Raw genomic sequence first — 24,891 nt, 5'->3', positions numbered from 1 at the left:
AGGCCTGGTGCCTTGATTTTGTGATTTTCCTGGAAACTGTGCCCATTCCTCTTGGAGGCTTCGGGAAGAAAGCCGGGTAGGCCTCCATGAATATTTTGCTTAAGGAATGTGCTGTTTTTGTTTCAATCATCACATGGGCCTAGAGGGGGAGCCTGGTGCCTTGATTTTGTGATTTTCCTGGAAACTGTGCCCATTCCTCTTGGAGGCTTAGGGGGAAGAAAGCCGGGTGAGCCTCCATGAATATTTTGCTAAAGAATGTGCTGTTTGCTTTTGTTTCAATCATCACATGGGCCTAGAGGGGGAGCCTGGTGCCTTGATTTGCGTTTTCCTGGAAACTGTGCCCATTCCTCTTGGAGGCTTCGGGGAAGAAAGCCGGGTAGGCCTCCATGAATATTTTGCTAAGGAATGTGCTGTTTTTGTTTCAATCATCACATGGGCCATTCTAGAGCCTGGTGCCTTGATTTTGTGATTTTCCTGGAAACTGTGCCCATTCCTCTTGGAGGCTTCGGGGAAGAAAGCCGGGTAGGCCTCCATGAATATTTTGCTAAGGAATGTGCTGTTTTTATTTCAATCATCACATGGGCCTAGAGGGGGGGAGCCTGGTGCCTTGTGATTTTGTGATTTTCCTGGAAACTGTGCCCATTCCTCTTGGAGGCTTCGGGGAAGAAAGCCGGGTAGGCCTCCATGAATATTTTGCTAAGGAATGTACTGTTTTTGTTTCAATCATCACATGGGCCTAGAGGGGAGCCTGATTATACCGCATGATTTTTGTGATTTTCCTGGAAACTGTGCCCATTCCTCTTGGAGGCTTCAGGGAAGAAAGCCAGGTGAAGCCTCCGCCGAATATTTGCTAAGGAATGCTGTTTTTTGTTTCAATCATCACATGGGCCTAGAGGGGGGGAGACCTGGTGCCTTGATTTTGTGATTTTCCTGGAAACTGTGCCCATTCCTCTTGGAGGCTTCGGGGAAGAAAGCCAGGGTAGGCCTCCATGAATATTTTGCTAAGGAATGTGCTGTTTTTGTTTCAATCATCACATGGGCCTAGAGCCTGGTGCCTTGATTTTGTGATTTTCCTGGAAACTGTGCCCATTCCTCTTGGAGGCTTCGGGGAAGAAAGCCGGGTAGGCCTCCATGAATATTTTGCTAAGGAATGTGCTGTTTTTGTTTCAATCATCTACATGGGCCTAGAGGGGGGAGCCTGGTGCCTTGATTTTGTGATTTTCCTGGAAACTATTACCCATTCCTCTTGGAGGCTTCGGGAAGAAAGCAGGGTAGGCCCTCCATGAATATTTTAACTTTAAGAATGTCTGCTGTTTTGTTTTAATCATCACATGGGCCTAGAGAGGCATGGTGCCTTGATTTTGTGATTTTCCTGGAAACTGCCCATTCCTCTTGGAGGCTTCGGGAAAGAAAGCCGGGTAGGCCTCCATACCAGATATTTGCTAGGAATATTACTGTTTGTTTCAATCATCACATGGGCCTAGAGGGGGGGAGCCTGGTGCCTTGATTTTGTGATTTTCCTGGAAACTGTGCCCATTCCTCTTGGAGGCTTCGGGAAGAAAGCCGGGTAGGCCTCCATGAATATTTTGCTAAGGAATGTGCTGTTTTTGTTTCAATCATCACATGGGCCTAGAGGGAGGGGAGCCTGGTGCAGCAGTTTTGTGATTTTCCTGGAAACTGTGCCCATTCACTCTTGGAAGCTCGGGGAAAGGCGGGTAGGCCTCCATGAATATTTTGCTAAGGAATGTGCTGTTTTTGTTTCAATCATCACATGGGCCCTGCAGAGCCTGGTGCCTTGGTTACATTGATTTCCTGGAGAGCATTGCCCATTCCTCTTGGAGGCTTCGGGGAAGAAAGCCGGGTAGGCCTCCATGAATATTTTGCTAAGGAATGTGCTGTTTTTGTTTCAATCATCACATGGGCCTAGAGGGGGGGAGCCTGGTGCCTTGATTTTGTGATTTTCCTGGAAACTGTGCCCATTCCTCTTGGAGGCTTCGGGGAAGAAAGCCGGGTAGGCCTCCATGAATATTTTGCTAAGGAATGTGCTGTTTTTGTTTCAATCATCACATGGGCCTAGAGGGGGGGAGCCTGGTGCCTTGATTTTGTGATTTTCCTGGAAACTGTGCCCATTCCTCTTGGAGGCTTCGGGGAAGAAAGCCGGGTAGGCCTCCATGAATATTTTGCTAAGGAATGTGCTGTTTTTGTTTCAATCATCACATGGGCCTAGAGGGGGGGGAGCCTGGTGCCTTGATTTGTGATTTTCCTGGAAACTGTGCCCATTCCTCTTGGAGGCTTCGGGGAAGAAAGCCGGGTGGGCCTCCATGAATATTTTGCTAAGGAATGTGCTGTTTTGTTTCAATCATCACATGGGCCTAGAGGGGGGGAGCCTGGTGCCTTGATTTTGTGATTTTCCTGGAAACTGTGCCCATTCCTCTTGGAGGCTTCGGGGAAGAAAGCCGGGTAGGCCTCCATGAATATTTTGCTAAGGAATGTGCTGTTTTTGTTTCAATCATCACATGGGCCTAGAGGGGGGGAGCCTGGTGCCTTGATTTTGTGATTTTCCTGGAAACTGTGCCCATTCCTCTTGGAGGCTTCGGGGAAGAAAGCCGGGTAGGCCTCCATGAATATTTTGCTAAGGAATGTGCTGTTTTTGTTTCAATCATCACATGGGCCTAGAGGGGGGGAGCCTGGTGCCTTGATTTTGTGATTTTCCTGGAAACTGTGCCCATTCCTCTTGGAGGCTTCGGGGAAGAAAGCCGGGTAGGCCTCCATGAATATTTTGCTAAGGAATGTGCTGTTTTTGTTTCAATCATCACATGGGCCTAGAGGGGGGGAGCCTGGTGCCTTGATTTTGTGATTTTCCTGGAAACTGTGCCCATTCCTCTTGGAGGCTTCGGGGAAGAAAGCCGGGTAGGCCTCCATGAATATTTTGCTAAGGAATGTGCTGTTTTTGTTTCAATCATCACATGGGCCTAGAGGGGGGGAGCCTGGTGCCTTGATTTTGTGATTTTCCTGGAAACTGTGCCCATTCCTCTTGGAGGCTTCGGGGAAGAAAGCCGGGTAGGCCTCCATGAATATTTTGCTAAGGAATGTGCTGTTTTTGTTTCAATCATCACATGGGCCTAGAGGGGGGGAGCCTGGTGCCTTGATTTTGTGATTTCCTGCCCATTCTCCGACTTCGGGAAAAGCCAGGTAGGCCTCCATGAATATTTTGCTAGAGAATGTACTGTTTTTGTTTCAATCATCCCATGGGCCTAGAGAGCCTGGTGCCTTGGTTGTGATTTCCTGGAAACTGTGCCCATTCCTCTTGGAGGCTTCGGGGAAGAAAGCCGGGTAGGCCTCCATGAATATTTTGCTAAGGAATGTGCTGTTTTTGTTTCAATCATCACATGGGCCTAGAGGGGGGGAGCCTGGTGCCTTGATTTTGTGATTTTCCTGGAAACTGTGCCCATTCCTCTTGGAGGCTTCGGGGAAGAAAGCCGGGTAGGCCTCCATGAATATTTTGCTAAGGAATGTGCTGTTTTTGTTTCAATCATCACATGGGCCTAGAGGGGGGGAGCCTGGTGCCTTGATTTTGTGATTTTCCTGGAAACTGTGCCCATTCCTCTTGGAGGCTTCGGGGAAGAAAGCCGGGTAGGCCTCCATGAATATTTTGCTAAGGAATGTGCTGTTTTTGTTTCAATCATCACATGGGCCTAGAGGGGGGGAGCCTGGTGCCTTGATTTTGTGATTTTCCTGGAAACTGTGCCCATTCCTCTTGGAGGCTTCGGGGAAGAAAGCCGGGTAGGCCTCCATGAATATTTTGCTAAGGAATGTGCTGTTTTTGTTTCAATCATCACATGGGCCTAGAGGGGGGGAGCCTGGTGCCTTGATTTTGTGATTTTCCTGGAAACTGTGCCCATTCCTCTTGGAGGCTTCGGGGAAGAAAGCCGGGTAGGCCTCCATGAATATTTTGCTAAGGAATGTGCTGTTTTTGTTTCAATCATCACATGGGCCTAGAGGGGGGGAGCCTGGTGCCTTGATTTTGTGATTTTCCTGGAAACTGTGCCCATTCCTCTTGGAGGCTTCGGGGAAGAAAGCCGGGTAGGCCTCCATGAATATTTTGCTAAGGAATGTGCTGTTTTTGTTTCAATCATCACATGGGCCTAGAGGGGGGGGAGCCTGGTGCCTTGATTTTGTGATTTTCCTGGAAACTGTGCCCATTCCTCTTGGAGGCTTCGGGGAAGAAAGCCGGGTAGGCCTCCATGAATATTTTGCTAAGGAATGTGCTGTTTTTGTTTCAATCATCACATGGGCCTAGAGGGGGGGAGCCTGGTGCCTTGATTTTGTGATTTTCCTGGAAACTGTGCCCATTCCTCTTGGAGGCTTCGGGGAAGAAAGCCGGGTAGGCCTCCATGAATATTTTGCTAAGGAATGTGCTGTTTTTGTTTCAATCATCACATGGGCCTAGAGGGGGGGAGCCTGGTGCCTTGATTTTGTGATTTTCCTGGAAACTGTGCCCATTCCTCTTGGAGGCTTCGGGGAAGAAAGCCGGGTAGGCCTCCATGAATATTTTGCTAAGGAATGTGCTGTTTTTGTTTCAATCATCACATGGGCCTAGAGGGGGGGAGCCTGGTGCCTTGATTTTGTGATTTTCCTGGAAACTGTGCCCATTCCTCTTGGAGGCTTCGGGGAAGAAAGCCGGGTAGGCCTCCATGAATATTTTGCTAAGGAATGTGCTGTTTTTGTTTCAATCATCACATGGGCCTAGAGGGGGGGAGCCTGGTGCCTTGATTTTGTGATTTTCCTGGAAACTGTGCCCATTCCTCTTGGAGGCTTCGGGGAAGAAAGCCGGGTAGGCCTCCATGAATATTTTGCTAAGGAATGTGCTGTTTTTGTTTCAATCATCACATGGGCCTAGAGGGGGGGAGCCTGGTGCCTTGATTTTGTGATTTTCCTGGAAACTGTGCCCATTCCTCTTGGAGGCTTCGGGGAAGAAAGCCGGGTAGGCCTCCATGAATATTTTGCTAAGGAATGTGCTGTTTTTGTTTCAATCATCACATGGGCCTAGAGGGGGGGAGCCTGGTGCCTTGATTTTGTGATTTTCCTGGAAACTGTGCCCATTCCTCTTGGAGGCTTCGGGGAAGAAAGCCGGGTAGGCCTCCACAGATATTTTGCTAAGGAATGTGCTGTTTTTGTTTCAATCATCACATGGGCCTAGAGGGGGGGAGCCTGGTGCCTTGATTTTGTGATTTTCCTGGAAACTGTGCCCATTCCTCTTGGAGGCTTCGGGGAAGAAAGCCGGGTAGGCCTCCATGAATATTTTGCTAAGGAATGTGCTGTTTTTGTTTCAATCATCACATGGGCCTAGAGGGGGGGAGCCTGGTGCCTTGATTTTGTGATTTTCCTGGAAACTGTGCCCATTCCTCTTGGAGGCTTCGGGAAGAAAGCCGGGTAGGCCTCCATGAATATTTTGCTAAGGAATGTGCTGTTTTTGTTTCAATCATCACATGGGCCTAGAGGGGGGGAGCCTGGTGCCTTGATTTTGTGATTTTCCTGGAAACTGTGCCCATTCCTCTTGGAGGCTTAGGAAGAAAGCCGGGTAGGCCTCCATGAATATTTTGCTAAGGAATGTGCTGTTTTTGTTTCAATCATCACATGGGCCTAGAGGGGGGGAGCCTGGTGCCTTGATTTTGTGATTTTCCTGGAAACTGTGCCCATTCCTCTTGGAGGCTTCGGGAAGAAAGCCGGGTAGGCCTCCATGAATATTTTGCTAAGGAATGTGCTGTTTTTGTTTCAATCATCACATGGGCCTAGAGGGGGGGAGCCTGGTGCCTTGATTTTGTGATTTTCCTGGAAACTGTGCCCATTCCTCTTGGAGGCTTCGGGGAAGAGAAAGCCGGGTAGGCCTCCATGAATATTTTGCTAAGGAATGTGCTGTTTTTGTTTCAATCATCATCACATGGGCCTAGAGGGGGGGAGCCTGGTGCCTTGATTTTGTGATTTTCCTGGAAACTGTGCCCATTCCTCTTGGAGGCTTCGGGGAAGAAAGCCGGGTAGGCCTCCATGAATATTTTGCTAAGGAATGTGCTGTTTTTGTTTCAATCATCACATGGGCCTAGAGGGGGGGAGCCTGGTGCCTTGATTTTGTGATTTTCCTGGAAACTGTGCCCATTCCTCTTGGAGGCTTCGGGGAAGAAAGCCGGGTAGGCCTCCATGAATATTTTGCTAAGGAATGTGCTGTTTTTGTTTCAATCATCACATGGGCCTAGAGGGGGGGAGCCTGGTGCCTTGATTTTGTGATTTTCCTGGAAACTGTGCCCATTCCTCTTGGAGGCTTCGGGGAAGAAAGCCGGGTAGGCCTCCATGAATATTTTGCTAAGGAATGTGCTGTTTTTGTTTCAATCATCACATGGGCCTAGAGGGGGGGGAGCCTGGTGCAGCAGTTTTGTGATTTTCCTGGAAACTGTGCCCATTCCTCTTGGAGGCTTCGGGGAAGAAAGCCGGGTAGGCCTCCATGAATATTTTGCTAAGGAATGTGCTGTTTTTGTTTCAATCATCACATAGACCCTAGAGGGGGGGAGCCTGGTGCCTTGATTTTGTGATTTTCCTGGAAACTGTGCCCATTCCTCTTGGAGGCTTCGGGGAAGAAAGCCGGGTAGGCCTCCATGAATATTTTGCTAAGGAATGTGCTGTTTTTGTTTCAATCATCACATGGGCCTAGAGGGGGGGCACGGTGCCTTGATTTTGTGATTTTCCTGGAAACTGTGCCCATTCCTCTTGGAGGCTTCGGGGAAGAAAGCCGGGTAGGCCTCCATGAATATTTTGCTAAGGAATGTGCTGTTTTTGTTTCAATCATCACATGGGCCTAGAGGGGGGGGCCTGGTGCCTTGATTTTGTGATTTTCCTGGAAACTGTGCCCATTCCTCTTGGAGGCTTCGGGGAAGAAAGCCGGGTAGGCCTCCATGAATATTTTGCTAAGGAATGTGCTGTTTTTGTTTCAATCATCACATGGGCCTAGAGGGGGAGCCTGGTGCCTTGATTTGCATTCCTAGGCATTGCCCATTCCTCTTGGAGGCCGGGGAAGAAAGCCGGGTGAGCCTCCATGAATATTTGCTAAAGATATGCTGTTTTTGTTTCAATCATCACATGGGCCTAGAGGGGGAGCCTGGTGCCTTGATTTTGTGATTTTCCTGGAAACTGTGCCCATTCCTCTTGGGAGCTTCGGGGAAGAAAGCCGGGTAGGCCTCCATGAATATTTGCTAAGGAATGTGCTGTTTTTGTTTCAATCATCACATGGGCCTGGGGGGGGAGCCTGGTGCCTTCGTTTTGTGATTTTCCTGGAAACTGTCCAGAGGCCTCTTGGGGGCTTCGGGGGAAGAAAGCCGGAGTGAGCCTCCATGAATATTTTGCTAGGGAATGTGCTGTTTGTTTCAATCATCACATGGAGCTGGGGGCCTGGTGCCTTGATTTTGTGATTTTCCTGGAAACTGTACCCATTCCTCTTGGAGGCTCCGGGGAAGAAAGCCGGGTAGGCCTCCATGAATATTTTAACAAAGATGTGCTGTTTTGTTTCAATCATCACATGGGCCTAGGGGAGGGCCTGGTGCCTTGATTTTGTGATTTTCCTGGAAACTGTGCCCATTCCTCTTGGAAACCAGGGGAAGAAAGCCGAGGTAGGCCTCCATGAATATTTTGCTAAGGAATGTGCTGTTTTGTTTCAATCATCACATGGAGCTGGAGGGAGAGCCTGGTGCCTTGATTTTGTGATTTTCCTGGAAACTGTGCCCATTCCTCTTGGAGGCTTCGGGGAAGAAAACGGGTGAGCCTCCTGAATATTTTGCTAAGGAATGTGCTGTTTTTGTTTCAATCATCACATGGGCCTAGAGGAGAGCCTGGTGCCTTGATTTTGTGATTTTCCTGGAAACTGTCCCCATTCCTCTTGGAGCTTCGGGGAAGAAAGCCGGGTAGGCCTCCATGAATATTTTGCTAAGGAATGTGCTGTTTTTTGTTTCAATCATCACATGGGCCTAGAGGGGGGAGCCTGGTGCCTTGATTTTGTGATTTTCCTGAAACTGTGCCCATTCCTCTGAGCTCGGAAGAAAGCCGGGTAGGCCTGCATGAATATTTTGCTAAGGAATGTGCTGTTTTTGTTTCAATCATCCCTTAGACTCTAAGAACCTGGTGCCTTGATTTGTGATTTTCCTGGAAACTGTGCCCATTCCCTCTTGGGCTCGGGGAAGAAAGCCGGGTGAGCCTCCATAAAATATTTTGCTAAAAGTCTGCTGTTTTTGTTTCAATCATCCATAGGCCCTGGGGGAGCCTGGTGCCTTGATTTTGCTTGATTTTCCTGGAAACTGTGCCCATTCTCTTGGAGGCTCGGGAAGAAAGCCGGGTAGGCCTCCATGAATATTTTGCTAAGGAATGTGCTGTTTTTGTTTCAATCATCACATGGGCCTAGAGGGGGAGCCTGGTGCCTTGATTTTGTGATTTTCCTGGAAACTGTGCCCATTCCTCTTGGAAGCAAAGCCAGGTAGGCCTCTGAATATTTGCTAAGGAATGTGCTGTTTTTGTTTCAATCATCACATGGAGGCACCTGGGGAACACAGGTGCCTTGATTTTTGTGATTTTCCTGGAAACTGTGCCCATTCCTCTTGGAGCTCGGGGAAGAAAGCCGGGTAGGCCTCCATGAATATTTTTGCTAAGGAATGTGCTGTTTTTGTTTCAATCATCACATGGGCCTAGAGGGGGGGAGCCTGGTGCCTTGATTTTGTGATTTTCCTGGAAACTGTGCCCATTCCTCTTGGAGGCTTCGGGGAAGAAAGCCGGGTAGGCCTCCATGAATATTTTGCTAAGGAATGTGCTGTTTTTTGTTTCAATCATCACATGGGCCTAGAGGGGGGGAGCCTGGTGCCTTGATTTTGTGATTTTCCTGGAAACTGTGCCCATTCCTCTTGGAGGCTTCGGGGAAGAAAGCCGGGTAGGCCTCCATGAATATTTTGCTAAGGAATGTGCTGTTTTTGTTTCAATCATCACATGGGCCTAGAGGGGGGGAGCCTGGTGCCTTGATTTTGTGATTTTCCTGGAAACTGTGCCCATTCCTCTTGGAGGCTTCGGGGAAGAAAGCCGGGTAGGCCTCCATGAATATTTTGCTAAGGAATGTGCTGTTTTTGTTTCAATCATCACATGGGCCTAGAGGGGGGGAGCCTGGTGCCTTGATTTTGTGATTTTCCTGGAAACTGTGCCCATTCCTCTTGGAGGCTTCGGGGAAGAAAGCCGGGTAGGCCTCCATGAATATTTTGCTAAGGAATGTGCTGTTTTTGTTTCAATCATCACATGGGCCTAGAGGGGGGGAGCCTGGTGCCTTGATTTTGTGATTTTCCTGGAAACTGTGCCCATTCCTCTTGGAGGCTTCGGGGAAGAAAGCCGGGTAGGCCTCCATGAATATTTTGCTAAGGAATGTGCTGTTTTTGTTTCAATCATCACATGGGCCTAGAGGGGGGGAGCCTGGTGCCTTGATTTTGTGATTTTCCTGGAAACTGTGCCCATTCCTCTTGGAGGCTTCGGGGAAGAAAGCCGGGTAGGCCTCCATGAATATTTTGCTAAGGAATGTGCTGTTTTTGTTTCAATCATCACATGGGCCTAGAGGGGGGGAGCCTGGTGCCTTGATTTTGTGATTTTCCTGGAAACTGTGCCCATTCCTCTTGGAGGCTTCGGGGAAGAAAGCCGGGTAGGCCTCCATGAATATTTTGCTAAGGAATGTGCTGTTTTTGTTTCAATCATCACATGGGCCTAGAGGGGGGGAGCCTGGTGCCTTGATTTTGTGATTTTCCTGGAAACTGTGCCCATTCCTCTTGGAGGCTTCGGGGAAGAAAGCCGGGTAGGCCTCCATGAATATTTTGCTAAGGAATGTGCTGTTTTTGTTTCAATCATCACATGGGCCTAGAGGGGGGGAGCCTGGTGCCTTGATTTTGTGATTTTCCTGGAAACTGTGCCCATTCCTCTTGGAGGCTTCGGGGAAGAAAGCCGGGTAGGCCTCCATGAATATTTTGCTAAGGAATGTGCTGTTTTTGTTTCAATCATCACATGGGCCTAGAGGGGGGGAGCCTGGTGCCTTGATTTTGTGATTTTCCTGGAAACTGTGCCCATTCCTCTTGGAGGCTTCGGGGAAGAAAGCCGGGTAGGCCTCCATGAATATTTTGCTAAGGAATGTGCTGTTTTTGTTTCAATCATCACATGGGCCTAGAGGGGGGGAGCCTGGTGCCTTGATTTTGTGATTTTCCTGGAAACTGTGCCCATTCCTCTTGGAGGCTTCGGGGAAGAAAGCCGGGTAGGCCTCCATGAATATTTTGCTAAGGAATGTGCTGTTTTTGTTTCAATCATCACATGGGCCTAGAGGGGGGGAGCCTGGTGCCTTGATTTTGTGATTTTCCTGGAAACTGTGCCCATTCCTCTTGGAGGCTTCGGGGAAGAAAGCCGGGTAGGCCTCCATGAATATTTTGCTAAGGAATGTGCTGTTTTTGTTTCAATCATCACATGGGCCTAGAGGGGGGGAGCCTGGTGCCTTGATTTTGTGATTTTCCTGGAAACTGTGCCCATTCCTCTTGGAGGCTTCGGGGAAGAAAGCCGGGTAGGCCTCCATGAATATTTTGCTAAGGAATGTGCTGTTTTTGTTTCAATCATCACATGGGCCTAGAGGGGGGGAGCCTGGTGCCTTGATTTTGTGATTTTCCTGGAAACTGTGCCCATTCCTCTTGGAGGCTTCGGGGAAGAAAGCCGGGTAGGCCTCCATGAATATTTTGCTAAGGAATGTGCTGTTTTTGTTTCAATCATCACATGGGCCTAGAGGGGGGGAGCCTGGTGCCTTGATTTTGTGATTTTCCTGGAAACTGTGCCCATTCCTCTTGGAGGCTTCGGGGAAGAAAGCCGGGTAGGCCTCCATGAATATTTTGCTAAGGAATGTGCTGTTTTTGTTTCAATCATCACATGGGCCTAGAGGGGGGGAGCCTGGTGCCTTGATTTTGTGATTTTCCTGGAAACTGTGCCCATTCCTCTTGGAGGCTTCGGGGAAGAAAGCCGGGTAGGCCTCCATGAATATTTTGCTAAGGAATGTGCTGTTTTTGTTTCAATCATCACATGGGCCTAGAGGGGGGGAGCCTGGTGCCTTGATTTTGTGATTTTCCTGGAAACTGTGCCCATTCCTCTTGGAGGCTTCGGGGAAGAAAGCCGGGTAGGCCTCCATGAATATTTTGCTAAGGAATGTGCTGTTTTTGTTTCAATCATCACATGGGCCTAGAGGGGGGGAGCCTGGTGCCTTGATTTTGTGATTTTCCTGGAAACTGTGCCCATTCCTCTTGGAGGCTTCGGGGAAGAAAGCCGGGTAGGCCTCCATGAATATTTTGCTAAGGAATGTGCTGTTTTTGTTTCAATCATCACATGGGCCTAGAGGGGGGGAGCCTGGTGCCTTGATTTTGTGATTTTCCTGGAAACTGTGCCCATTCCTCTTGGAGGCTTCGGGGAAGAAAGCCGGGTAGGCCTCCATGAATATTTTGCTAAGGAATGTGCTGTTTTTGTTTCAATCATCACATGGGCCTAGAGGGGGGGAGCCTGGTGCCTTGATTTTGTGATTTTCCTGGAAACTGTGCCCATTCCTCTTGGAGGCTTCGGGGAAGAAAGCCGGGTAGGCCTCCATGAATATTTTGCTAAGGAATGTGCTGTTTTTGTTTCAATCATCACATGGGCCTAGAGGGGGGGAGCCTGGTGCCTTGATTTTGTGATTTTCCTGGAAACTGTGCCCATTCCTCTTGGAGGCTTCGGGGAAGAAAGCCGGGTAGGCCTCCATGAATATTTTGCTAAGGAATGTGCTGTTTTTGTTTCAATCATCACATGGGCCTAGAGGGGGGGGAGCCTGGTGCCTTGATTTTGTGATTTTCCTGGAAACTGTGCCCATTCCTCTTGGAGGCTTCGGGGAAGAAAGCCGGGTAGGCCTCCATGAATATTTTGCTAAGGAATGTGCTGTTTTTGTTTCAATCATCACATGGGCCTAGAGGGGGGGGAGCCTGGTGCCTTGATTTTGTGATTTTCCTGGAAACTGTGCCCATTCCTCTTGGAGGCTTCGGGGAAGAAAGCCGGGTAGGCCTCCATGAATATTTTGCTAAGGAATGTGCTGTTTTTGTTTCAATCATCACATGGGCCTAGAGGGGGGGAGCCTGGTGCCTTGATTTTGTGATTTTCCTGGAAACTGTGCCCCATTCCTCTTGGAGGCTTCGGGGAAGAAAGCCGGGTAGGCCTCCATGAATATTTTGCTAAGGAATGTGCTGTTTTTGTTTCAATCATCACATGGGCCTAGAGGGGGGGAGCCTGGTGCCTTGATTTTGTGATTTTCCTGGAAACTGTGCCCATTCCTCTTGGAGGCTTCGGGGAAGAAAGCCGGGTAGGCCTCCATGAATATTTTGCTAAGGAATGTGCTGTTTTTGTTTCAATCATCACATGGGCCTAGAGGGGGGGAGCCTGGTGCCTTGATTTTGTGATTTTCCTGGAAACTGTGCCCATTCCTCTTGGAGGCTTCGGGGAAGAAAGCCGGGTAGGCCTCCATGAATATTTTGCTAAGGAATGTGCTGTTTTTGTTTCAATCATCACATGGGCCTAGAGGGGGGGAGCCTGGTGCCTTGATTTTGTGATTTTCCTGGAAACTGTGCCCATTCCTCTTGGAGGCTTCGGGGAAGAAAGCCGGGTAGGCCTCCATGAATATTTTGCTAAGGAATGTGCTGTTTTTGTTTCAATCATCACATGGGCCTAGAGGGGGGGGAGCCTGGTGCCTTGATTTTGTGATTTTCCTGGAAACTGTGCCCATTCCTCTTGGAGGCTTCGGGGAAGAAAGCCGGGTAGGCCTCCATGAATATTTTGCTAAGGAATGTGCTGTTTTTGTTTCAATCATCACATGGGCCTAGAGGGGGGGAGCCTGGTGCCTTGATTTTGTGATTTTCCTGGAAACTGTGCCCATTCCTCTTGGAGGCTTCGGGGAAGAAAGCCGGGTAGGCCTCCATGAATATTTTGCTAAGGAATGTGCTGTTTTTGTTTCAATCATCACATGGGCCTAGAGGGGGGGAGCCTGGTGCCTTGATTTTGTGATTTTCCTGGAAACTGTGCCCATTCCTCTTGGAGGCTTCGGGGAAGAAAGCCGGGTAGGCCTCCATGAATATTTTGCTAAGGAATGTGCTGTTTTTGTTTCAATCATCACATGGGCCTAGAGGGGGGGAGCCTGGTGCCTTGATTTTGTGATTTTCCTGGAAACTGTGCCCATTCCTCTTGGAGGCTTCGGGGAAGAAAGCCGGGTAGGCCTCCATGAATATTTTGCTAAGGAATGTGCTGTTTTTGTTTCAATCATCACATGGGCCTAGAGGGGGGGAGCCTGGTGCCTTGATTTTGTGATTTTCCTGGAAACTGTGCCCATTCCTCTTGGAGGCTTCGGGGAAGAAAGCCGGGTAGGCCTCCATGAATATTTTGCTAAGGAATGTGCTGTTTTTGTTTCAATCATCACATGGGCCTAGAGGGGGGGAGCCTGGTGCCTTGATTTTGTGATTTTCCTGGAAACTGTGCCCATTCCTCTTGGAGGCTTCGGGGAAGAAAGCCGGGTAGGCCTCCATGAATATTTTGCTAAGGAATGTGCTGTTTTTGTTTCAATCATCACATGGGCCTAGAGGGGGGGAGCCTGGTGCCTTGATTTTGTGATTTTCCTGGAAACTGTGCCCATTCCTCTTGGAGGCTTCGGGGAAGAAAGCCGGGTAGGCCTCCATGAATATTTTGCTAAGGAATGTGCTGTTTTTGTTTCAATCATCACATGGGCCTAGAGGGGGGGAGCCTGGTGCCTTGATTTTGTGATTTTCCTGGAAACTGTGCCCATTCCTCTTGGAGGCTTCGGGGAAGAAAGCCGGGTAGGCCTCCATGAATATTTTGCTAAGGAATGTGCTGTTTTTGTTTCAATCATCACATGGGCCTAGAGGGGGGGAGCCTGGTGCCTTGATTTTGTGATTTTCCTGGAAACTGTGCCCATTCCTCTTGGAGGCTTCGGGGAAGAAAGCCGGGTAGGCCTCCATGAATATTTTGCTAAGGAATGTGCTGTTTTTGTTTCAATCATCACATGGGCCTAGAGGGGGGGAGCCTGGTGCCTTGATTTTGTGATTTTCCTGGAAACTGTGCCCATTCCTCTTGGAGGCTTCGGGGAAGAAAGCCGGGTAGGCCTCCATGAATATTTTGCTAAGGAATGTGCTGTTTTTGTTTCAATCATCACATGGGCCTAGAGGGGGGGAGCCTGGTGCCTTGATTTTGTGATTTTCCTGGAAACTGTGCCCATTCCTCTTGGAGGCTTCGGGGAAGAAAGCCGGGTAGGCCTCCATGAATATTTTGCTAAGGAATGTGCTGTTTTTGTTTCAATCATCACATGGGCCTAGAGGGGGGGAGCCTGGTGCCTTGATTTTGTGATTTTCCTGGAAACTGTGCCCATTCCTCTTGGAGGCTTCGGGGAAGAAAGCCGGGTAGGCCTCCATGAATATTTTGCTAAGGAATGTGCTGTTTTTGTTTCAATCATCACATGGGCCTAGAGGGGGGGAGCCTGGTGCCTTGATTTTGTGATTTTCCTGGAAACTGTGCCCATTCCTCTTGGAGGCTTCGGGGAAGAAAGCCGGGTAGGCCTCCATGAATATTTTGCTAAGGAATGTGCTGTTTTTGTTTCAATCATCACATGGGCCTAGAGGGGGGGAGCCTGGTGCCTTGATTTTGTGATTTTCCTGGAAACTGTGCCCATTCCTCTTGGAGGCTTCGGGGAAGAAAGCCGGGTAGGCCTCCATGAATATTTTGCTAAGGAATGTGCTGTTTTTGTTTCAATCATCACATGGGCCTAGAGGGGGGGAGCCTGGTGCCTTGATTTTGTGATTTTCCTGGAAACTGTGCCCATTCCTCTTGGAGGCTTCGGGGAAGAAAGCCGGGTAGGCCTCCATGAATATTTTGCTAAGGAATGTGCTGTTTTTGTTTCAATCATCACATGGGCCTAGAGGGGGGGAGCCTGGTGCCTTGATTTTGTGATTTTCCTGGAAACTGTGCCCATTCCTCTTGGAGGCTTCGGGGAAGAAAGCCGGGTAGGCCTCCATGAATATTTTGCTAAGGAATGTGCTGTTTTTGTTTCAATCATCACATGGGCCTAGAGGGGGGGAGCCTGGTGCCTTGATTTTGTGATTTTCCTGGAAACTGTGCCCATTCCTCTTGGAGGCTTCGGGGAAGAAAGCCGGGTAGGCCTCCATGAATATTTTGCTAAGGAATGTGCTGTTTTTGTTTCAATCATCACATGGGCCTAGAGGGGGGGAGCCTGGTGCCTTGATTTTGTGATTTTCCTGGAAACTGTGCCCATTCCTCTTGGAGGCTTCGGGGAAGAAAGCCGGGTAGGCCTCCATGAATATTTTGCTAAGGAATGTGCTGTTTTTGTTTCAATCATCACATGGGCCTAGAGGGGGGGAGCCTGGTGCCTTGATTTTGTGATTTTCCTGGAAACTGTGCCCATTCCTCTTGGAGGCTTCGGGGAAGAAAGCCGGGTAGGCCTCCATGAATATTTTGCTAAGGAATGTGCTGTTTTTGTTTCAATCATCACATGGGCCTAGAGGGGGGGAGCCTGGTGCCTTGATTTTGTGATTTTCCTGGAAACTGTGCCCATTCCTCTTGGAGGCTTCGGGGAAGAAAGCCGGGTAGGCCTCCATGAATATTTTGCTAAGGAATGTGCTGTTTTTGTTTCAATCATCACATGGGCCTAGAGGGGGGGAGCCTGGTGCCTTGATTTTGTGATTTTCCTGGAAACTGTGCCCATTCCTCTTGGAGGCTTCGGGGAAGAAAGCCGGGTAGGCCTCCATGAATATTTTGCTAAGGAATGTGCTGTTTTTGTTTCAATCATCACATGGGCCTAGAGGGGGGGAGCCTGGTGCCTTGATTTTGTGATTTTCCTGGAAACTGTGCCCATTCCTCTTGGAGGCTTCGGGGAAGAAAGCCGGGTAGGCCTCCATGAATATTTTGCTAAGGAATGTGCTGTTTTTGTTTCAATCATCACATGGGCCTAGAGGGGGGGAGCCTGGTGCCTTGATTTTGTGATTTTCCTGGAAACTGTGCCCATTCCTCTTGGAGGCTTCGGGGAAGAAAGCCGGGTAGGCCTCCATGAATATTTTGCTAAGGAATGTGCTGTTTTTGTTTCAATCATCACATGGGCCTAGAGGGGGGGAGCCTGGTGCCTTGATTTTGTGATTTTCCTGGAAACTGTGCCCATTCCTCTTGGAGGCTTCGGGGAAGAAAGCCGGGTAGGCCTCCATGAATATTTTGCTAAGGAATGTGCTGTTTTTGTTTCAATCATCACATGGGCCTAGAGGGGGGGAGCCTGGTGCCTTGATTTTGTGATTTTCCTGGAAACTGTGCCCATTCCTCTTGGAGGCTTCGGGGAAGAAAGCCGGGTAGGCCTCCATGAATATTTTGCTAAGGAATGTGCTGTTTTTGTTTCAATCATCACATGGGCCTAGAGGGGGGGAGCCTGGTGCCTTGATTTTGTGATTTTCCTGGAAACTGTGCCCATTCCTCTTGGAGGCTTCGGGGAAGAAAGCCGGGTAGGCCTCCATGAATATTTTGCTAAGGAATGTGCTGTTTTTGTTTCAATCATCACATGGGCCTAGAGGGGGGGAGCCTGGTGCCTTGATTTTGTGATTTTCCTGGAAACTGTGCCCATTCCTCTTGGAGGCTTCGGGGAAGAAAGCCGGGTAGGCCTCCATGAATATTTTGCTAAGGAATGTGCTGTTTTTGTTTCAATCATCACATGGGCCTAGAGGGGGGGAGCCTGGTGCCTTGATTTTGTGATTTTCCTGGAAACTGTGCCCATTCCTCTTGGAGGCTTCGGGGAAGAAAGCCGGGTAGGCCTCCATGAATATTTTGCTAAGGAATGTGCTGTTTTTGTTTCAATCATCACATGGGCCTAGAGGGGGGGAGCCTGGTGCCTTGATTTTGTGATTTTCCTGGAAACTGTGCCCATTCCTCTTGGAGGCTTCGGGGAAGAAAGCCGGGTAGGCCTCCATGAATATTTTGCTAAGGAATGTGCTGTTTTTGTTTCAATCATCACATGGGCCTAGAGGGGGGGAGCCTGGTGCCTTGATTTTGTGATTTTCCTGGAAACTGTGCCCATTCCTCTTGGAGGCTTCGGGGAAGAAAGCCGGGTAGGCCTCCATGAATATTTTGCTAAGGAATGTGCTGTTTTTGTTTCAATCATCACATGGGCCTAGAGGGGGGGAGCCTGGTGCCTTGATTTTGTGATTTTCCTGGAAACTGTGCCCATTCCTCTTGGAGGCTTCGGGGAAGAAAGCCGGGTAGGCCTCCATGAATATTTTGCTAAGGAATGTGCTGTTTTTGTTTCAATCATCACATGGGCCTAGAGGGGGGGAGCCTGGTGCCTTGATTTTGTGATTTTCCTGGAAACTGTGCCCATTCCTCTTGGAGGCTTCGGGGAAGAAAGCCGGGTAGGCCTCCATGAATATTTTGCTAAGGAATGTGCTGTTTTTGTTTCAATCATCACATGGGCCTAGAGGGGGGGAGCCTGGTGCCTTGATTTTGTGATTTTCCTGGAAACTGTGCCCATTCCTCTTGGAGGCTTCGGGGAAGAAAGCCGGGTAGGCCTCCATGAATATTTTGCTAAGGAATGTGCTGTTTTTGTTTCAATCATCACATGGGCCTAGAGGGGGGGAGCCTGGTGCCTTGATTTTGTGATTTTCCTGGAAACTGTGCCCATTCCTCTTGGAGGCTTCGGGGAAGAAAGCCGGGTAGGCCTCCATGAATATTTTGCTAAGGAATGTGCTGTTTTTGTTTCAATCATCACATGGGCCTAGAGGGGGGGAGCCTGGTGCCTTGATTTTGTGATTTTCCTGGAAACTGTGCCCATTCCTCTTGGAGGCTTCGGGGAAGAAAGCCGGGTAGGCCTCCATGAATATTTTGCTAAGGAATGTGCTGTTTTTGTTTCAATCATCACATGGGCCTAGAGGGGGGGAGCCTGGTGCCTTGATTTTGTGATTTTCCTGGAAACTGTGCCCATTCCTCTTGGAGGCTTCGGGGAAGAAAGCCGGGTAGGCCTCCATGAATATTTTGCTAAGGAATGTGCTGTTTTTGTTTCAATCATCACATGGGCCTAGAGGGGGGGAGCCTGGTGCCTTGATTTTGTGATTTTCCTGGAAACTGTGCCCATTCCTCTTGGAGGCTTCGGGGAAGAAAGCCGGGTAGGCCTCCATGAATATTTTGCTAAGGAATGTGCTGTTTTTGTTTCAATCATCACATGGGCCTAGAGGGGGGGAGCCTGGTGCCTTGATTTTGTGATTTTCCTGGACCGCGCGCCTAACGGCGCGCGAAATTCTCAAATCCTAATATGGTAAATATGAGTGGCCTGAGGGAGGGCAGAGTTCTTACCTTTAATGGTGTATGAGCAAGAGAGCATGTTTAATGGCGCCTGAAACTCTCTAATCCTATTTCTTTCCCTAACCTGAGAAATTAGAGAGCCAATCAACATTGCATACTTCCACACTATTAGAGAGCAGGCCGGGTAGGTGGGGCTCGTCAGCCATGGAAGGCAGCCCATCTAGGAGAAGGAAAACTCCGACTTTAAACCTCCACTGCCTTGTGGCTATATCCACTTATGGAAAGGGCTTCAGGAGATAACCTCGAGGAAAAATCCGGAGCCGGAGTCCCGGAGGCACTTTGTGTCATTCTGCCAACTCCTGCGACGTTGCTGGAGCCAGTTGTATTGGCTCTTGCCTTTCCACTGGACCATTTCAGCGACGTGGAGAGGGGGGATTTTCTGCTTGGGTAACAGCCTATCCTCCATATTATTTTACCCAGGCTTCGTGCTCTGGAGAGGACACTCCAGCTTCGCATACAGCGTCGAAACAACACGGGAAGTAGCAGTTACCGGTTATAAGTCTTTGCTCAATTGGCGTAGAGCAGGACGCCAGGGGCTACTTCTGACGGTGGGAGAGGTCATTGCACCTCACTAGGTAGATACCGCCCGCCTTAAGCTGGGCAGCCCCCAGCCAGTAAGGTGCTACCTCGCCACGGTCTGTTAACTTCACGGGGTGCGTGGGGTTTAGGGTCAAACCCGACAAGCAGATCGATAACCGTGCACCATGCAACAATCGTAAGAAAACTTCTGCCCTAAAGCTGGGCACCTGGAATGTACGGACAATGACCCCTGGCTTCCATGACTACGGCTTTCCTAACGACCTGCAAGAAATAGACGATGTGCGCAAGACAGCTGTCATTGACATGGAACTGAGTAGACTGCAGATGGACATTGTTGCCCTCCAAGAGACAAGACTGCCAGACTCGGGATCTGTCAAAGAAAAAGACTTCTCATTCTTCTGGCAGGGAAAACCATCGAATGAGACCAGGGAATATGGTGTTGGCTTTGCAGTCAGAAATACTCTTCTGAGATACATTGTTCCACCTACTGTGGGGAGTGAAAGAATCCTGTCTCTGCAGCTCCACTCATCAGCAGGACCAGTAACCCTCATTAGTGCATATGCACCAACACTGTCATCCACTCCAGAAGTGAAAGACAAATTCTATGATGATCTGGCAGCTACCATCAAAAAAGTCCCTGAAAGAGAGGCACTGTTCATTCTTGGAGACTTTAACGCTAGAGTTGGGGCTGATCACAACTCCTGGCCCACTTGTCTAGGCCGTTTTGGCATCGGAAAGATGAATGAAAATGGCCAGCGCTTGCTGGAGTTTTGCTGCTATTATGGTCTTTGTGTCAGCAACACATTCTTTAACACGAAGCTGCAACACAGAGTTTCCTGGAGACATCCAAGATCAAAGCATTGGCATCAGCTCGATCTAATCCTCACTAGACGTTCCAGCCTTCCTAGTATTACGATCACACGCAGTTACCAGAGTGCTGATTGTGATACTGATCATTCCCTGGTAGGTAGTAGAGTAAAACTGCGAACAAAGAGAGTATATCACACGAAAAAGGAAGGAAGACCACGTATTGACATCAGCAAGACTTGCGATCAAAGAAAAGTGAGGGATTTTGCCCAAGCACTTGAGGAAGCCCTTCCAGGTCCGGCTAATGCAAATGCACCTGAACGATGGGAACACTTCAAGAACACTGTCTATAACACCGCCTTATCCACCTTTGGCAAGAAGACCAAAAAGATGGCTGACTGGTTCGAAGCCCATTCAGAGGAGTTAATGCCAGCCATCGAGGATAAGAGAAGAGCTCTAGCAGCATACAAAGCCTGTCCTAGCAAGTACAACCTGCAAGCTCTTCGAGCTGCTCGCGGCCAAGTGCAACAGGCAGCCAGGAGATGCTCCAACGATTATTGGCTCCAGCTCTGCTCTCAGATACAGTTAGCAGCGGACACAGGTAACATCAAAGGAATGTATGACGGTATCAAGCAAGCCTTAGGTCCAATACAGAAGAAATCTGCTCCCTTGAAGTCTGCTACAGGTGTGCTCATCCAGGACCGAGTACAGCAGATGGAACGCTGGGTACAGCACTACTCCGAGCTATATTCCAGAGAGAATGTAGTAACCGAAGAAGCATTAAATAACATTGAGTGCCTGCCTGTCTTGGAAGAGCTAGACAGCGAACCAACCCTAGCAGAAATAAATGCGGCCTTGGATTCCCTCGCCTCCGGCAAGGCACCTGGAAGGGACAACATCCCTGTTGAAGTGCTGAAATGCTGTAAGGAGATCATCACCACCGAACTGTATGAAGTCTTTCGTCTCTGCTGGAGGGAAGGTGGAGTACCACAGGACATGAAGGATGCAAACATTGTCACATTGTACAAGAACAAAGGAGACAGGGGCGACTGCAATAACTACCGTGGCATCTCTCTTCTTAGCGTGGTAGGGAAGCTGCTTGCCCGCGTTGTGCTGAAGAGGCTCCAGGTGCTTGCAGACAGAGTCTATCCAGAATCACAGTGTGGATTTCGAGCCAATAGATCCACCACTGACATGGTATTTTCCCTCCGACAGCTGCAGGAGAAATGCAGGGAACAACAACAGCCACTCCTTGTGGCCTTCATAGACCTTACAAAAGCATTTGATCTGGTTAGCAGGGACGGCCTTTTTAAAATACTTCCCAAGATTGGTTGTCCACCTCATCTCCTCAACATCATCAGATCTTTCCATCAGGGAATGAAAGGCACTGTAGTTTTCGACGGCTCAACATCAGACCCCTTTGACATTCGAAGCGGAGTGAAACAGGGCTGTGTCCTCGCACCAACACTTTTTGGGATATTTTTTGCTGTCATGCTGAAGCATGCCTTTGGAACTGCAACCGAGGGCGTCTATCTCCGGACTAGATCAGACGGAAAGCTCTTTAATCTTTCTAGATTGAGAGCAAAGACCAAAGTACAACTGAAATGCATGCGGGACTTCCTCTTCGCAGATGATGCAGCCATTGTTGCCCACTCTACCGAAGACCTCCAACAACTCATGAATCGTTTCAGCAAGGCCTGCCAAGACTTTGGACTAACAATCAGCCTGAAGAAAACACAAGTCATGGGCCAGGGGGTGGACTCACCTCCTTCTATTACCATCTCCACAAAAGAATTGGAAGTTGTTCATGACTTTGTGTACCTCGGCTCAACCATCTCTGACACCCTCTCTCTAGATGTCGAGTTGGATAAACGCATTGGCAAAGCAGCCACCATGTTCTCTAGACTCACAAAGAGAGTATGGCTCAATAAGAAGCTGACGACACGTACGAAGATCCAGGTCTATAGAGCATGTGTCCTAAGCACACTCCTGTACTGCAGTGAGTCCTGGACCCTTTGTGCACGGCAGGAGAGGAAGCTGAACACCTTCCATATGCGTTGCCTCCGACGGATTCTTGGTATCACCTGGCAGGACAAAGTTCCAAACAGTGTAGTCCTAGAACGAGCTGGAATTTTCAGCATGAATACATTACTGAAGCAGCGACGTCTACGTTGGCTGGGGCACGTCGTGAGAATGACTGATGGTCGGATTCCAAAGGATCTCCTGTATGGAGAATTAGTGCAGGGAAAGCGCCCCAGAGGGAGACCACAACTGCGATACAAGGACATCTGCAAGCGAGATCTGAAGGCCTTAGGAATAGACCTCAACAGATGGGAAAACCTGACATCTGAGCGTTCAGCCTGGAGGCAGGCACTGCATCACGGCCTCTCCCAATTCGAAGAGACTCTTGCCCAGCAGGCCGAGGCAAAGAGGAAGTCACAAAAGCAGCAAAAGCAGGGAGCCAGACAGGGGACAGATTGGATTTGTCTTCAGTGTGGAAGGGACTGTCACTCTCGAATTGGCCTTCTCAGCCACACTAGACGCTGTTCCAAATTCTCCATACAGAGCACATTACCATAGTCTCTCGAGACTGAAGGATGCCTATGAGATCCAAACCATCACCCCTCCCTTTCTTAGAACTGCTGAAATGGGTAGTGGTTTGCCAAGCTTAGTTTTTAGCCCAGTTTTTACTCGCCCTGGTTTGGTTGTAGCCCCTTAATTTAGGCTCAAATACTAGTGGTGGTGAGGGGAAAAGTTATCCCACTTCACCAAGATGACAGGCTAGTCCGTCCATCCATCCGTCTGTCCATCTGTCCATCTGCCTGTCTCTCTTCCTGCAGCAGCATCTGTGGGCTATAATTTGGGATAGTACGACAGTTTCTAGACATCTGGATTATATAATAATAATAATAATAATAATAATAATAATAATAATAATAATAATAATAATAATAATAATAATAATAATAATAATAATAATAATAATAAGTAAATAATAATAAGTAAACACTTAATTCTTCTCAGACCAGTGGTTCAGATGAGGAAGAGTGTCTCACACAAAGAGCGTTGATCTTATACAAAGCATACTCCATATTACAATATAATTTTTGATTCTTCCACTTCATGACAGTAGAACAGTCACTTTCTCTTAATTAATTTCATAAATATCATCTTGTTTTCCTGGTTTGAGGAGAAGCTTCAGAATAAATGTTCTGAAGAAGTTTCAGTTTCTTATTAGGAACTTGTCTCACTGTGGGGAAGATGTCTGAATGTGTGACCTCAGCCACCCTGCTCATCTCTTATACACTCCACCATGTGACTTCCTTTATGGAGTCAATCCATTTTATACTTCATCTCCCTCTTTTCCTGTTGCTTTCAGCTTTCTCCAGCATTAGCCACCCCCTCAAACGGCAACAGTTGGCAAGTGGGACCTTCAACATTCCACTGGAAACGGGCCAGTTTCCATCTTGGGTTCATCTACCATTGTGCCTCATCAGCTAATCAGGTGCCTACTGATATCTCAAGAACCTCATGCAACAAAACAATTATGAAATGCACTTCACTTAAGAATAAACTAGAAAAACAAGATGTCACTAAACTAACTTAGATAAGTTATTTCTTGGACTAGAATTCCCAGATTGTATCCATACTGGGAGAAGCAACTTTTGAAATCTCTGCATCAATGAATAATAAATACAGTCGTGCCCTGCTTAATGATTGCCCCACATTACTATGAATCCGCTTTATGACAATGTTTTTGCAATCGCAATTGCAATCACAAAACGATGGTCTAAATGGGGGAATTTCGCTTAGCGATGATCGGTTCCCTGTTTCGGGAACTGATTTTCGCTTTACGATGATCAAAAACAGCTGATCGTCGGATTTTCAAAATGGCCACCGGGTGCTTAAAATGGATCCCTGCTGTGCTTAGAGATGGATTCCTTGCTATACAGGCACCGAAAATGGCCGCTGTATGGAGGATCTTCGCTGGACTGTGAGTTTTTAGCCCATTGGAACGCATTGAAGGATTTTCAATGCGTTTCAATGGGCTTTGTAATTTCACTTTATGATGTTTTCGCATAGCAGCAATTTTCCTGGAACAGATTATCGTCGTTAAGCGAGGCACCACTAGGACGTAACATCACAAACAGAAGAAAAGCCCTAGTGAAGATGGTATGGACTGTGGTCCACCCGCTCTTACATCCCATTTCCCACAGTGATTGCCAACTGCTTCTGAACCCTGACCCAAGGTTTGCTCTCCATCAACTGGTACTTGAGGGTATGACGACACACCCAGAAAAATGTGTGTTCTCTCACTGTGAAGTCACACTGGGGAGTTCGAGTTTCCCTGGGTATGTTTGAATTAACTGGCCACACACAGAGAGGAAGAAATTGGCAACTTTTAAACATAGCTGTCTTAAACGTAGCTATAGGAGGCTCAGCTATAGAAGAGCTACTAATAAGCCGTAAACAAGGAAAAGCTACTAATTTCCTCCTTTCACTTCCTTTTCTTTTTCTCTATGTCTTCTTTATCTATCTATGTGCCTTACCACAACAGTACTGACACCAAATTGGAAAAAAAAAAGCATTTTGTGTGCAGGAAACAATGGAGAGGGAGAGATTGTTTTCTGCATCATTTTCTGTATGATGCAAAATTAGTCTGCTAAATCATAAACTGAGAGTCTTCCAGATGAGGCTTCTTGTTTTACCTTGTTCCACGCTTTGGAACCTCTGGATTTACCAGAGTTTACAAACTGTCATCTACCAAGGGACGTGGTGGCGCTGTGGGCTAAACCGCAGAAGCCTGTGCTGCACGGTCAGAAGACCAGCAGTCGTAAGATCGAATCCACGGGATGGAGTGAGCGCCTGTCGCTTGTCCCAGCTCCCGCCAACCTAGCAGTTCGAAAGCATGCAAATGCAAGTAGATAAATAGGGACCACCTCGGTGGGAAGGTAACAGCATTCCGTGTCTAAGTCACACTGGCCATGTGACCATGGAAGATTGTCTTTGGACAAAACGCTGGCTCTATGGCTTGGAAACGGGGATGAGCACCGCCCCCTAGAGTAAAACACGACTGGACAGAAA

At 48.3% G+C, this 24,891-nt stretch overlaps 1 protein-coding gene across 2 annotated transcripts in view; it reads left to right on the top strand.

Moving 5' to 3' along the window:
* LOC144587591 (uncharacterized) overlaps positions 1 to 24,891 on the top strand; it is a 43,156-nt gene that overhangs the window by 10,245 nt on the left and 8,020 nt on the right. Inside the window, exon 1 of one of the 2 annotated variants that reach the window (XM_078388735.1) lies at positions 2,093 to 2,311. The exons of the other annotated variant lie outside the window; for it this stretch is intronic. Coding sequence (XP_078244861.1) covers positions 2,191 to 2,311 — 121 coding nt within the window. The 5' untranslated portion in view covers positions 2,093 to 2,190. Of the gene's footprint in view, positions 1 to 2,092; positions 2,312 to 24,891 lie in introns of those variants that run through there. 2 annotated transcript variants of the gene reach the window in all.

The sequence above is a fragment of the Pogona vitticeps genome, chromosome 2 (assembly GCF_051106095.1).
Source record: "Pogona vitticeps strain Pit_001003342236 chromosome 2, PviZW2.1, whole genome shotgun sequence".
Lineage (NCBI taxonomy): Eukaryota > Metazoa > Chordata > Lepidosauria > Squamata > Agamidae > Pogona > Pogona vitticeps.
This window is presented reverse-complemented; position numbering and strand designations above follow the sequence as displayed.